Genomic DNA, 14,220 nt, shown 5'->3' on the forward strand with positions numbered 1-14,220 from the left:
AGACACATACAAAAACATGACAGAAATAAAAATGGAATTCTAGAATGTGTTCATATAACCCACAGGAAGCTTAGAAAAAAGAAGAACAAGTGGAAAGCAGAAAATTAAAACGAAGGGCTTAAGCTAACATCAATAATTACACTAAATGGAGGGGGTGGGAAGTGACAGGGCACTGGCTGGCTTAGTCGATGAAGCATGTGACTCTCAATCTCCAGGTCGTGAGTTCAAGCCCTGCATTGGGCATAGAGTTTACTTTGAAAAATAATAAAGGGTCACCTGGGTGTCTTAGTTGGTTAAGCATCTGACTTCAGCTCAGGTCATGATCTCAGAGTTTGTAAGATCGAGCCTCACTCCAGGCTCTGCACTGACAGCACAGAGCCTGCTTGGGTTTCTCTCTCTCTCTCCCCCACTCTCTCTGCCCTTCCCCTACACACGGTCTCAAAGAAATAAACTTTAAAAATAATAATAATAATTACACTAAATGTAAATAGTTCTAAATAGACCAGTTAATAGAAATTTGCAGACTTATAAAAAACTACCAGCTATATGCTGTATATAAGGAAGTATTCAAATATAACAATATAAGTAAGTTGAAAGTAAAAGGATAAAAAAAGATCTGCCACACAGACGTTAATCAAAGAAAGCAAAAACGTCAGTGTTCATTTCAACAAAGTTGACTTCATAGCAAAGAAAGTCACCGGTGACATGAATAATGATACAGATGTCAATCCACAGGGAAAACATAATGATCCCAAATGTGGACGCACCCAGTAGAGCTGCACATCACAAGAAAGAAAACTGATAGGCCTTAAAGGAGGATGAAAAAATTCATAGTTACAGTTTGAAAATTGAATATATACCTCTTTCAACAAATGATAGAACTGCTAGACAGAAAACCAGAATCTAATCAGCATTAATGGAACAGCTCACCCAACAGCAGTGGAATGCATGTCCTGCTCAGACTCCTACAGGACATTTACTATGGGATGGACCATGGTGTGGGCCAGAAAACAGACCTCAACACATTTCAGGATTGACATTGCATAGAGTATGTTCTCTGACCATGGGCAATCAAACTGTAAATCAATAACAGGTGAAAGCAAAATCTCCACACACTGAAAACTAAACAACATTTTTTTAAATAATCCATAATTTGGAAAAAATGTGTCAAGGGAAAAAAACACATAAAACTGAGTGAAAGGGAAAATACAACATATCAAAATATGTGACTGCAGGTAATTTGTATCTCTAAAGACTCACATCAAAAAAAATGTTTCAAGGACCTGGGTGGCTAAGTCAGTTAATTATCCGACTTCAGCTCAGGTCATGATCTCACATTTCACAAGTTCAAGCCCCCGCATGGGGCTCTGTGCTGCCAGCTCAGAGCCTGGAGCCTTCTTCAGATTCTGTGGCTCCCTCTCTCTCTACCCCTCCCCCACTCACATTGTGTGTGTGTGTGTGTGTGTGTGTGTGTGTGTGTGTGTGTGTCTCCTCTCTGAAAAATAAAACATTTAAAAAAAATTTTTTTTAACTCTCAAGAAAGTTTGATTGTCTAGTTGAGTCTAAGACCATCACTGAGAGTGTTTGGACAATGCAGATGTACATCAGAAAGTGGAATACTATATACCAATTAAAAGTAATGAAATATATCTATAAACTTTTCTATTATCCCAAAAATACATTTTTTAATTTTTTTAACATTTATTTTTGCAAGACAGAGACAAGTGTGAGTGGGAGAGGGGCAGAGAGAGAGGGAGACACAGACTCAGAAGCAGGCTCCAGGCTCTGAGCTGTCAGCACAGAGCCTGACACAGGGCTCAAACTCACGAACCGTGAGATCATGATCTCAGCAGAAGTCAGTAGCTTAACTGACTGAGCCACCCAGGCACCCCCCAAAAATATTTTTTTTTTTAAACGTTTATTTATTTTTGAGACAGAGAGAGACAGAGCATGAACGGGGGAGGGTCAGAGAGAGGGAGACACAGATTCTGAAACAGGCTCCAGGCTCTGAGCTGTCAGCACTGGGCCCGACGCGGGGCTCAAACCCACAAACCATGAGATCATGACCTGAGCTGAAGTCGGCCGCTTAACCGACTGAGCCACCCAGGCGCCCCCCAAAAATATTTTTAATGAAATAAGCAAGTTTCGCAGTTATACAATGGGGTAGCATTCTGTATGAATTTACTTATATGTTAAATGTAAAAACAACGACAAAAAAGAAAGCAACCAAGCTAATAAAGTAGAACAGAAACAGACTCACTGTTGCCAGAAGCATGCTTGGTTACCATTAAGAGGGGCTAGGGGACAGGTGGAGTCGTTGAAGGGGGTTAGGAGATACAGACTTGCAGTTGTTAAGATCCCTGAGTCCCAAGGATTTGAGGTACAGTTGGTAATGTTGTGATAACTGTGTAGGGATCATTTCATAACATAAAAATATCACATCTCAGGGCACCTGGCTAGCTTAGTCATTAGGGCATGCAACTCTTTCTCAGGGTTGTGAGTTTGAGCCCCACATTGAGTGTAGAGATTACTTAAAAAATACATCAATCAATCTACACATTGTTAAAAAAAATAATAATAATTCTCTGTGATGTGTACCTGAAGCCAAGAATATCGCATGTCAACTATACATCACCACTCATTGTTTATAGATAAAAATGGGCTTGAGAAACAAAGTTCATAGTAAGTTTGTCTTAGAAAAGAGAGGAAGGGTGTCTGAGGAGAAAAAAAGAAATTTTCTTTTAAAAAAAAGAAATCAGACCCAAATGCTTTTTCTAGAGAATTCAATCAGACTTGAAAAAACTAACACCAATTCTATGGATTCTTCCAGAAAATAAAAGAAGAAACACCACTCACTTTATTAAAGTAGTATTGACACTAAGACCAGATATAGACACACCAAAAAAAAAAACCAAAAAACAAACTGTAGACTGATACTTCTCATGAATAAAATATAATTCTCTAAAAAAAAAAAAAAAAAAAAAAACTGTGAGAAAAATAGGGAGAACTCCATCAACTTGGTAATGGGCATGTATGAATAAACCTGCAGGTAACATTATACTTAAAGGGAAGAGACTGAATGTTTTCTACCCAAGATCAGGATACCCGTTCTCACTGCTCTTACTCAGCATTGCACAGGAAGTTGGCAAGAAAAGGCTACAGATCAGAAGGGAAGAAATAAAACTGACCTGAGATGAAGAGAACATGACTGTCTACATAGAAAATCCCAAGTAGTCTACAGATTGGTATGTGTCCTGGTTCGCCCATCACCACCATCACCAGCTAGTGCCAGGATGGCCATGTGTACTTTTGGGCCTGTGATGATGGCCCCCAAACTGCTATTCAAGTTCTGTGATGTGTGGCACGTAGCTGGTCCGTTGCTGCCGACATTCTGGCTCACTCAGTGGAGACCGTCTGTGATCCTGTGGAAGGAGGTAGTCAGACAGGCAGCAGATGTGCATTGTGATGTCAACAAGGCCAGGGTTCTGTGTTGCTTTCAGTCCCAGGGAGCAATGGAATGAGCAGTGACCAGACATATGGGGCCACTCCCAGTGCTGCCCCTTTTTGGGCCGAGTGGCCGAACAACTGAGAAGAAAAGCTCCGAACTCCAGTGAGAGTGTTTTTTCCCAGCACCATTACCACCATCTGCCTTCACGTGATGTGCTATGGTGTGTCCTTTACTCTCTGGCTGAAAGCACTCACATTGCAAGAAAAAAACTACAAGTGATCTTTAAATTTATTATTTTAAAGTATTTTTGGTGTTGTATATGCCTTTTGGGTTTGTATATTAATTGGTGCATTTTGTTTCTGGGTAATTGAATAAAATTATATTGCTTATAAAAAATAAAATTCATCACATTCACAAGATATGACAAACATAACAAAAATCAATTTAATTTTTGTACACTAACAATGAACACATGGAGAATGAATTTTAAAGTGTAGTACCATTTACAGTCTCTCAAAAAAGACAGACTTAAGTGGAAATCTAATAAAACACGTACAGGACTTATATGCCCAAATCTACAAATTACTGATGAAAACACAGAGAGATGTGTCATGTTCGCAGATTGGAACATTCGATATGGTAAACCCATCAGTTCTCCCCAAATTAATACACATGTTTAACTGAATTCCTGTCAAACCTCAGCAGTGTTTTTTGGTAGACAAAATTATAAAACCTACCTGGAAAGAGAAAGGAAATAAATAGCTAATACAATTTTACAGACTGTGAATAGCATAAAAGGAATCACTCTGCCCCATTTCAAGACTTACCTGAAGACCATGTGGTGAGAGCATAGCGGAGACACTGATCCATGTCCCAGATGGGAGACCAGAAGTACACCCACACATGGGGGCCAGAGGATTTTTGAGAAAGGAGCAAAAGCAGTTCATTGAGGCATCTTTTCTACATGTGGCACCAAGGCAGACGGAGGCCTGGACCTGCGCCCACAGCGCATACAGACCAACTGAGAATGGAGCATGGGCGTAAACGTAAAAACCAGTAGGAGAAAATCTTGAGAATTCAGGACAAGGTAAAGAGTTCATAGAAGTGACACCAAAAGTCCAATCCATAAAAGGAAAAATTGAGAAATTGAGCTTCCTCAGAATTCAGAATTCTGCTTTGTGAGAGATCCTGTGAGAGGGTAGCAAACCTGAGCTACAGCAGTGGACCCTTGCAGACCACCTCCACCTGCAATGTGCCCAGAGGGGAAGCAGCCCTCTCATGGTTTAAAGAGATCCAGCTGGAAGATGGGAAAACACAACGAGCAGACGTTCACTGGAAATGATCTACAGATGACGTGTTTTCCTGGACTTTTCATTCAAATTTAACTATTCTTTTCCTTCAGTTTTACTTGTATTTGTGGTTCTTTAGGTGGAGTATTGCTTCTGGAAAATCCAAAAGGCGACAACAGGCTGGACCTTTTAAAGCTGAAGAGTGTCATTACTAGCATTTTTGGTGTAAAAAACACAGAGCTGGCTGTCCTCCATGGTGAAACAGGTATGTGGAAACTCCTCTGACCCGAGGTGGGTTTTTGGTATCGGTTCTGCTCCACAGCTGTGCCTTCCCCCCGAGTCTGAGTCGACCAAGGGCCCCTCGGCAGACGGAACCTCCCATCCTGCCTGCTCCCCATCAGCCACAGGCTGGGGTCTGGGCTTCAGAGGTCTGTGCTGTACATGGACTTTATTAAGTGTAGTGTCTGTGTCTTGCTAGACCCAGATTCTCAATAATACAAACCTAAAAGGAGACGTGTTGAAGCTCTTACCCTGCATGCCCCAAACGTGACCTTTGGAAATAGGGTTGTTGCCTCTACTAGCAGTGTCCCCATGAGAGGGCGTGTGAGCCCCGGCAGCACACGGGACAGAGCGAGGGAAGATGCAGGCAGAGCTGGACTTGGGGAACTGCAAGCCAAGAAACAGCACAGCTCAGCTGGCTGAGAGCCTCCAGGAGCTGGGCGAGGATGGGGAGACTCCTGCAAGCTTCAGAGGGAGCAGGGCCCTCGGGACACCTTGGCATCTCAGCTCTAGGCCGGGAGACAGAGGCTTCTGTTGTGATTCTCAGCAGCAACCACCGGAGACTCTGTAAGAGTCTGGATGCTCTTTCTCAGGACTTGTAAATGGCCTAAAAGAGGAGATCTGGATGGCCAGCTGAGGGGACTGGCGGGCCTCATCAGTCGGGACCTCAGCGAGGTCCTGCTGTGTGTGCGCCACCAGCTTGACAGGGACCGGGGCAGGTTCACAATATCAGATGCCCTCATCCTCTGTCCCCGGTCCCGGGGAGTCATGGGAGCCACAAGTGTGGGTCTAGAGTGGAGGCCATGCAGACTGCAGGTGGGGCTGGACATGCCCATCGAGGACTTGCCCCCGCCGCTTTCCCACACACCATGTTCACCCATCACCAGTCATGGCCTCCAGCACTGTCCAGCTGTGTTTCCAGCCCTAAACACTGTTTAATTTTAGGTGAAATCTCTGTGTTCTGTGTGTCTTGCTATTTTTCACATATGTCCATGAGTCAAATACTTTTTCTTCTGACTATAATTAGCATTTTTAATATAAGGCTTCTTTTCACAGTGAAGTTTAGGATTCTGATGTAGAACATTTTAAGAAGAGCTGTAACAAAAAATACCAAAAGGGAAAAAAACGATTTTGCCTTATATTTTTAAGTTATTACTGTATGCCATTTAATTTGCAACGTGAAGATTTCTTACTGTTTGCATGTCATTTACACCTGATTTTATAGAGAAGGCAAGGTCCTTTGATAAAGCAAGGTTAAGTGGAAACATCACTGCAAAGATATAGGATAGTTGAATAATTAAGTAGGAAAAGGTAAATGACTTCAGCTCTGAACTGTGTACCCCTGAAAGAATAACTTGTTGTCTCTATTTTTGTTATTTTTAGAAATACGAAACCAAACAGACTTACTGAGTCTTAGTGGAAAAACACTCCGCGTGGCAGCAGGCTCTGCTCCCGCCGTGGTGGACGGCCCCGGCTCCGCCCTCTGCCGCTACATCAACCTGCAGCTCCTGAACTCAGGCCCGCAAGGTAAGCCTCCCCAGCTGCCAACCCCTGGGGAGGCGGGTCGGGGGCGCTGGGCGTCAGGGTTCCTTCCACTTGACATATCTCACGTGGTGCTGTGTAGCGTGCGCCCCATGCTGCTCCGGGGGGCACACTCAGGCTTGTGTCTCTGTGTTATGTGGAAACACCTACAGCCAGCTTGGTCAGCAGATAAGGTAAACTGGTAGGTCAACATCGCAGCTACATGAAGCAGAATTAAGTACTAAGGCTCTTAAATTTTTTCTTTTCCTGGGAAGTGTTCTGAAAACTGTTGTTCATGCATTGGTCTGCAGACTGGATGGATGCTTATTTTTCCTTGATATTTTGGGGCCCCCATTGTGCACATTTGTTTCCAGAGTGTCCCTTCCCCAACTACGGATTTTTATGTCCAAGGGCATTTGCTTTCCCTCTGGGAGGCGGTGTGGGCTGTCTACACACTGGATGCCTCCCCCCAGGACACCGCTGGCTCTTGGAGCCTCTGCTGTGCACAGGGTTCAGCAGCCGGGCGGGGCGGGGGTGGTGGTTGGTTCTCAGGAACTAACCCAGTACTCGTTTCTTCCATAGAGTGTGTGAAGGGAACCGTGGGCACGCTCCTGCTGGAAAACCCCCCTGGGCAGAACGGACTCACCCACCAGGGCCTCCTGTATGAAGCAGCCAAGGTGTTTGGCCTTCGCAGCAGGAAGCTCAAGCTGTTTCTGAATGAGACTCAGACAGATGGTGAGGACACGTGTACACAGATGGTGCAGCACTGGCTACACTTCCTTCACTTCCGTTCTTCTTTTGTTGAGAGTGGTGTTTTTTAATGTTTGTTTTTGAGAGAGAGCGCGCACAAGTGGGGGAGGGGCGGAGAGAGAGAATCCCAAGCAGGCTCTGCACCATCAGCACAGAGCCCGATGCAGGGCTCAAGCCCACCACCCGTGAGATCATGACTTGAGCTGAAACCAAGAGTCGCACACCCAACTGGCTGAGCCCCCCAGGCTGCTCCTCGATTTTTGAAGCCACTTCCCAGCACAGCCAGGCTACTCACTGTTCTGCCTCAGCCTTCACTCCCTCGTCAGCCAGATTTGAGCAGAAAAGCTTTTCTTTCTTTAAGAATTGAAAGCTTGGGGTCTTTTCGGGACTTATCTGTGCATGCATCCCGGCCTGGGCATGCATGTGGCTGGCTAAGTTATGCGGTACTCGTTGTCCAAGGGCATGCTGTCCTCGACTCTCCTCCCCGGTGTTGAGCCCTCTGTTGTGTCCTGCAGCCACAGTCTTGGGCCCCCGGCAGCTGTGGGGATTTTGTTTGCCTGAGCGTTTAAAAGCGATGCTTATGCTTTTCCACCCTGGGTGAGCTCCAGGTCAGACAAACCAGAGACAGGCACCTTCTGGGAGCCCTGGAGGTGCCTCCTAATCAGGTTCGGACAAACACCTGCTCTGTTCCTCCTGGGACCGTGGGACCTTGGGCTGCTGTGTTCAAGTGCACCGCCAGCCAGTGGGGGCAGGGCGCCAAGCACAAGTGTGACAGCACAGGTCTGCCTATGCTTGCAGGTTGCCTTTTTCTTGATCCAGCATTCATGTGGTTGTAGTCGGCGTTTGGTTGTTTCTAGAGTTCTGACAACGTTGGTTCTGTTTGTGATGTTTCTGAGGAAGTTCCGTGTAAGGAAGCGTTTCTCTAGATCTTAGGGGAGCTGTCAGCCCAGGCCCATCTAAACTCCATTACTTGGGGCCCCAGTCGTGCATGAGGGCCAGAGTCTCATGGGAACGTGCTGTGTCCGTCCCCACCCTCCTGAAGTCGGGATGTCCGCAGCGCTGCGTCTCAGGAGGCTCCATGGGACAGTCTGGTCTTTGCCTCCCCAGCTTCTGCTGGTTTCAGGTGTCCTTGACACAGGTGACCCCATCACTCTGACCTCTGCCTCTGTGGCCAGGGTGCCTCCTACTCTTGGATGTTCCACAATTTCCAGGAACTGGAACGTGGGCATATCTTTTGGAAGGCCCGTTTTTAAACCCACTACATTCTCTTAACCGTCTTCTGGGTGGTGAAGTATCTGCTGCCGTGGGTTCCTGATTCTGGCCCCAGGTTTTGGGGGGGCCTGGGGTTCCTGAACTTCCCAGTCTGTGCACACCCCAGGCTTTTTTGTTTCACTTCGGTAGCCATTTAGTGCCGAAAGCTGTAGGTCACCAGGACCTCCAGGAAACCTTAATGTTCAGGTACCTCTTGGGATCCATGGTTTTTGGCCTCTGCATTTCCCTCATGTTCTTCCCTTGCTTGGCTACTTTTTTTTTAATTAATGTTTTATGTTACACTTTCAAATTTTCTGCTACATCGTTAGAAATTAAAGCCTCTTTTGCAGCTGCTCCTGTCTGTAACCAGGCACAGCCGTGCCCCTCACATCAGTGCCTCAGCCTGTTCGTCTCCACTGGCGGGGTCTCCTCCCACGACGATGTCCACATTCAGAGCCCCCACGGTGACATTTACAGGCTGCCCAGCCATCAGCAGCTCCTTTCACGGCTCTCATATGTGGTTTGGTGGGAAAGGCCAGCTTCCTGGTCTGTTCAGCATGGGTGAAACTTCCTCGTCCCCGCTTCTGCAGGCCCCCAAGTGCAGCCGAACCATAGACGTGACAAGGTGTCATTGTCTCTGGTTCGGTGCAGGTGCAGGTGCAGGCACCCGGCCCACGCAACCAGGGCAGAAGCACATTTGTGTGAATGAATCAGGCCCTGACATTACCACCTCTGACAGGGTGGGCCTCACCTGTGCCCCCACTGCCTCCTCCCTGTGCCATGAGGCTGGTGGCCACACCAAACTCAAGAGACCTTGAAGGCTGAGTGACCCAAGACCACTGAGAAGCCTGGGGCTCTTTCCAGCCCAGTGTCTCTGCCCATCCTGTATCCCCAGCCACATTTCATTGTGCTGTTCCTCTCGAAATCATTTTTCCTAAAGTAGTAATAATTCAGTAAATTAGAAGGATCACGGGATGCCTTACAGTTTTAGAAACTCACAGATGGCTTCCTGCTTGTTCCACTAGGTGCTCACTGTCCTGTCCAGGTCCTGTCATGATCTGTCTATAAAGGAGGCAGCTCCGAGGGTAATTTCCAGAATCCCTGCTTGTCCTGGCAGAGAAAGGTGGTCCTACCCTTTGAATCCAGATCTGCTAGAAGCAAAATGCACCCCAGGGGGCAAAGAGCGTTTCTAGTGTCTCTTTTCTCTCTCTCTCTCTCTCTCTCTCTCTCTCTCTCTCTCTCTCTCTCGGCTTTTATCTATTCAGTGTGTTTTTATCAGTTACATTTGTTTTATACTTTTAGATACTCAGAGTTTTTGTCTTTGGCTATATTGGCTCCTATATTCTTTGACATCAGCCTTCAGTCTCTGGTAACTGTGCTCTGGCTTTGAAAGATGTTAGGGGCTTATCGCACCCTTATACTTCCCCAGACCTGGACACAGCAGTTCCCCCTCTGTTAATATTTAGAGACCATGAATCTGGGTCCAGCTAGGCATGGCTTCTAAGCCTTCTCTGTGGTCGTAGGAAATACCTGTTTGGGTCAGGGTGTGCACACGTCTGGGCTGGTGTGCCAGGCTGGTTAGGTTGAGGGAGTCCCCCAGAAGGTCCGCCCAAGACTTCTCACCCCAGCTGTGGGGAGTCTGGGGCCTTCGACAAACTCTGGAAAAGGCCACACGAGACCACTGTCACTTCTGCCACCAATTGTAAGTTCAGAGGATTTCCCAAAATCACCCTTGGCCTTGATAATTTGCTAGCAGGACTCACAGAACTCACTGGCACCTATTGCACTTAGAACCACATTTGATGTAGGAAGAGAATAAAAGCTAGAACCAGGCAAAGGAAGAAGTACAGAGTGCCTAATCTGGGAGGTTTCCAGACATGGGGTTTCTGGTTGCCCTCTCCCAACGGGGCCGTGAGCAGTGTGACCTCCTCCAGGCCCCAATGCGTGACAGTGGATTACCACCAGGGAAGCTCCCCAAACCTGGGGCCAGATTTATAGTGAGGCTTCATTACATGGGCCTCACGGGTTTGTTGCCCACGTGGCTGCTCTGTCTCAGGTGATACCACGTGACCTAAATCGTGTGGCTGGTCTTTCTGGTATGGCTGGCTCCGCCCTGAGTCACCTTATTAGCAGAAACTATCAGGTGTGTTCAGGGCCCCCCAGAATTAACAAAACACTCCTGTCGCTCAGGAAGTTCCAAGGGCTCAGAGGTTCCCTCAGGAGCTGGGACAGAGGTCAGACCTCTGAGGGTGAGGCCAGATTTCTTCACACAAGCAGTCAGCATTTTTAAAATATTCATACAGAATAGGTAGAAAACTTATTTTATTTAAATCTTCTTTCCATTCTAGAAATTACAGAAGAAATCCCCATGAAGACTTTGAACATGAAGACTGTGTATGTTTCTGTGTTACCGACAACGGCAGACATCTGACCTTCCTTATCGATGTGGCTGAGTCGGCCTCCCCCCACCACATGGCTGTCCCCTGCACACACACACTGAGCGTATCCCTCCAGGTGCATACGTCATGTGCTGCGTCTGGTCTGAAACTGAACTGGGGTCGATCCATCAGGTGACTTGGAACGTCCGGTAATGCTCACACTTGGCCTTGGGCACCTTCGCGGTCATGCTGGGGGGGGGTGTCACCTCCACACCACAGAGCTCGCTTCTGTGCTTACAGAAGGGGTCTATTGGCGTAGTCTATACATATCATTCTGTGGCCTTTCAGAACTTGTTTGAGACCTCCGGAAGGAACGTGTTAAGTATTTCTGCTACCTGGATTTTCCTGGGTAATTTGGTGGTGTATTTAAGTTTCAGTAAATCAGAACAATAAACAAATTTTCTCTCAGATAATAAATGTTTTAGAAGTAATTCATTCTCCCATAATTGAATAAAACTTCAAATTTGTAATCTTTAAGGAACACAAAAACTTAATAGCGACTTCTTTGGTTAAGACAGCGGGCACCTGGGTGGCTCAGTCAGTTAAGGTCAGTCATGATCTCACAATTTGTGAGTTCAAGTCCCACTTTGGGTGAGCCCTGCTTCTCTCTACCTCTCTCTCTGTCCTTCACTTGTGCCCTCGTGCCTTCCTGTCTCTGTCTCCAAAAAAAAAAAATAAAGAGCTACACATCTAATCTCACTTCTTCCCAAGATCCCACGTGTCAAAGGAGCAGATGCCAAGACGAAATCAGCTCCAGGAGTCTACTGGGAGGAACAGACGGAGGATAAAGGGAGGGCCAGGCAATGGTGAATGAACATGCACGTGGGTCTGGCACCTGTGGACACAGAAGAGGAAGGACAGGAGGTTGATTAGAAAAAGCCCAGACTGCAGGGCAACCCTGGGAAAGTCCTGGTCAGGCCAGGATTCCTTGTAGAAAAAGTCCTGAGTGGGGCAGACATGCCCTGGCTCTGTGGCCAGAGTAGCAAGGGACAGCGTAGCCTCTGCACAAATGCTCCTGCATCAGGGTCTCTTGCACAGGAGCTGGTTGGTGTGTCTCTGGCCACTACAATAAATTCATTCAAGTTCACAAAGTTGAAGGGGAAAAAAAACAGAAAAGAACAAGTGTTGGCCGGGATCAGAAAATTGGAACCCTATGCACTGTTGTTGAGAGTGTGAAACGCTGTGGTCGCAGCGGAGAACGAATTAAAGATGATCCAGCAATCTGGATCTATACCCCAACAAATTGAAAGCCAGATCTGGAAGAGGTATGCAGCACAGCCAGGTTCACCGCAAAATTACTGTGTATTTAGTATGTGCCCAGAGTGGAGTATCACTCAGTCTTTGAGAGGAAGGATGAGCTCTGGGGACATTCTGCTGAGTGAAAGACAAGCACTCCAGGATTCCAAGATGGTGAGGTCCCTGGAGGAATCAGGCCCTGAAACAATGGACAACCAAGCTGCCAGGCCACAGGGCAGGGAAGGGTGTCCGGTGGGCAAGAGGAAGAAGCCCTGGAGGTCTTTTCCTAGTGGTGAGTATAGTTAACACCTGCTAAACGGTACCCATCAAATGGTTACGTCGGTAAATTTTAGCAATTTGTTACCATGATTTTAAAATATTTTTAATGTCAAAGGGACAGACGCCAACCTGAATGTGGACAAAAAATAACTTAGTGTTGGATGAAAATTGAAAGTATAAATTAAATTTCCAAAGTCCATGCAGATATAAGTGGTGGACCACATGAGAGAGAAGTGACAGCTACCTTTGTAGACAGCCCCTCAGTGGGGTGCACCCTGACTCCCCATGCCTCAGGAGTGGGCTGCACGTAATGGCTTACCTCCCACGGGTGGAGATGGGAAGCCAGCAGAAAATAACTTCCCAGTTCAGAAACCGGCAAACACTACGTCAGACAGGTGACAGTAGTTACTATCAGCCACAACAGCATACGCTGCTGTTGTGATGAGAATGGCTCTTCACCTATGCGGCCACTGGAGAACCTGTCACCCAGTCTAACCATGAGGAAGACGTCAGACAAACCTGGAGTGAGAGACGTTCCACACAGTACCTGACTCAACTGTCAAGGTCGTCAAAAACACGGACTGTTTGAGGAACTCAGACCAGAGTGCACAAAGCGGACATAAAAGCTAGATACGATGTGGCATCTTGGATGTGATCCAGGAGCAGAGAAAGATCTTTAGGGACAAAATGGAATCCCAATAAAGCATGGAGTTGAGTTAATGATGTATCGTTGGTTCAGCAGCTGTGCAGAATGAACCATAATGGTGTAAGATGTTAGCAATGGGGTAAAGTGGGTGTGGGGTACTTTTCTAGGAGTCAAACTTCTAAAAATAAGTTGTATCTTTAGTAAGCAGAAGAAAATGAAGTTAAAATCTATGTATAACGGTATCTAAAAATATGAACTGCTCGGGTAAATTTGGCAGAAGAGTGCAGTACCCGTAACCTGAAAATTTTACAATACTGTTTCAACATCATGAAGAAAACCTATATAAGTGAAAGATTTTGTCACATGGTATCAGTGGGCTAGGGCTGCCATAAGGAAACCCCACAGACGAGCAGCGTAAACAACTGCTTCTGGAGGCTGGACGTCCAAAATCAAACACATCCGTGAGTCTGGTTTCTCCTGAGGGCTTCCCTCAGCTTCCCTGTGTCCACTCCAGGCCACCGCCTCTTGTCAAGACAGTCCTGTTGGGTTAGGGCCCCGGCCTTATGACCACTACCTTCCTAAAGGCTTCATTCTCAAATACAGACTGATGCGGGTTAGGGCTCCAACATGAATACTGAAGGAACAATTCAGTTCATGATGATGGTCACGGATCCACAGATTCAATGTTGATCGTTCTTCCCAATCTATAGATTCAATGTAATCCCAATCAAAATCCTTGCAGAGTATTGTGCTAGGCAAAAGGGAAAAATTAAAATACCATATGGTTTCAGCCATATGTTGAATTTAAGAAACAAAACAATTGAGCAAATGGAAAAAAAGGGGGGGGGGAGCAAACCAAGAAAGAGACTCTTAAGTATAGAGAACAAACTGCAAGTCAACAGGGGTGGGGGCTGGGGGAACAGGTGTGGGGATGAAGGAGGGCACCTGTGAGGAGCACCAGGTGACGTATGGAAGTGCTGAATTGAAATACTGTGCACCTGAAACTAATGTTACACTGTGTGTTAACTATACTTGAATTAAAATTAAACTTTTTAGGGGCGCCTGGGTGGCGCAGTCGGTTAA

At 46.4% G+C, this 14,220-nt stretch overlaps 1 protein-coding gene across 3 annotated transcripts in view; it reads left to right on the plus strand.

Moving 5' to 3' along the window:
- IARS1 (isoleucyl-tRNA synthetase 1) overlaps positions 1-11,393 on the plus strand; it is a 69,305-nt gene extending 57,912 nt beyond the window's left edge. For all 3 annotated transcript variants that reach the window (XM_040449599.1, XM_040449600.1, XM_040449601.1), the window contains 4 exons: positions 4,877-5,002; positions 6,400-6,543; positions 7,120-7,272; positions 10,887-11,393. In XM_040449599.1, coding sequence (XP_040305533.1) covers positions 4,877-5,002; positions 6,400-6,543; positions 7,120-7,272; positions 10,887-10,969 — 506 coding nt within the window. In that variant the 3' untranslated portion in view covers positions 10,970-11,393. The remainder of the gene's footprint in view (positions 1-4,876; positions 5,003-6,399; positions 6,544-7,119; positions 7,273-10,886) is intronic.
- Positions 11,394-14,220: the final 2,827 nt, after the last annotated feature.

Source organism: Herpailurus yagouaroundi, unplaced genomic scaffold (genome assembly GCF_014898765.1).
Source record: "Herpailurus yagouaroundi ecotype Mexico unplaced genomic scaffold, PumYag 199, whole genome shotgun sequence".
NCBI lineage: Eukaryota > Metazoa > Chordata > Mammalia > Carnivora > Felidae > Herpailurus > Herpailurus yagouaroundi.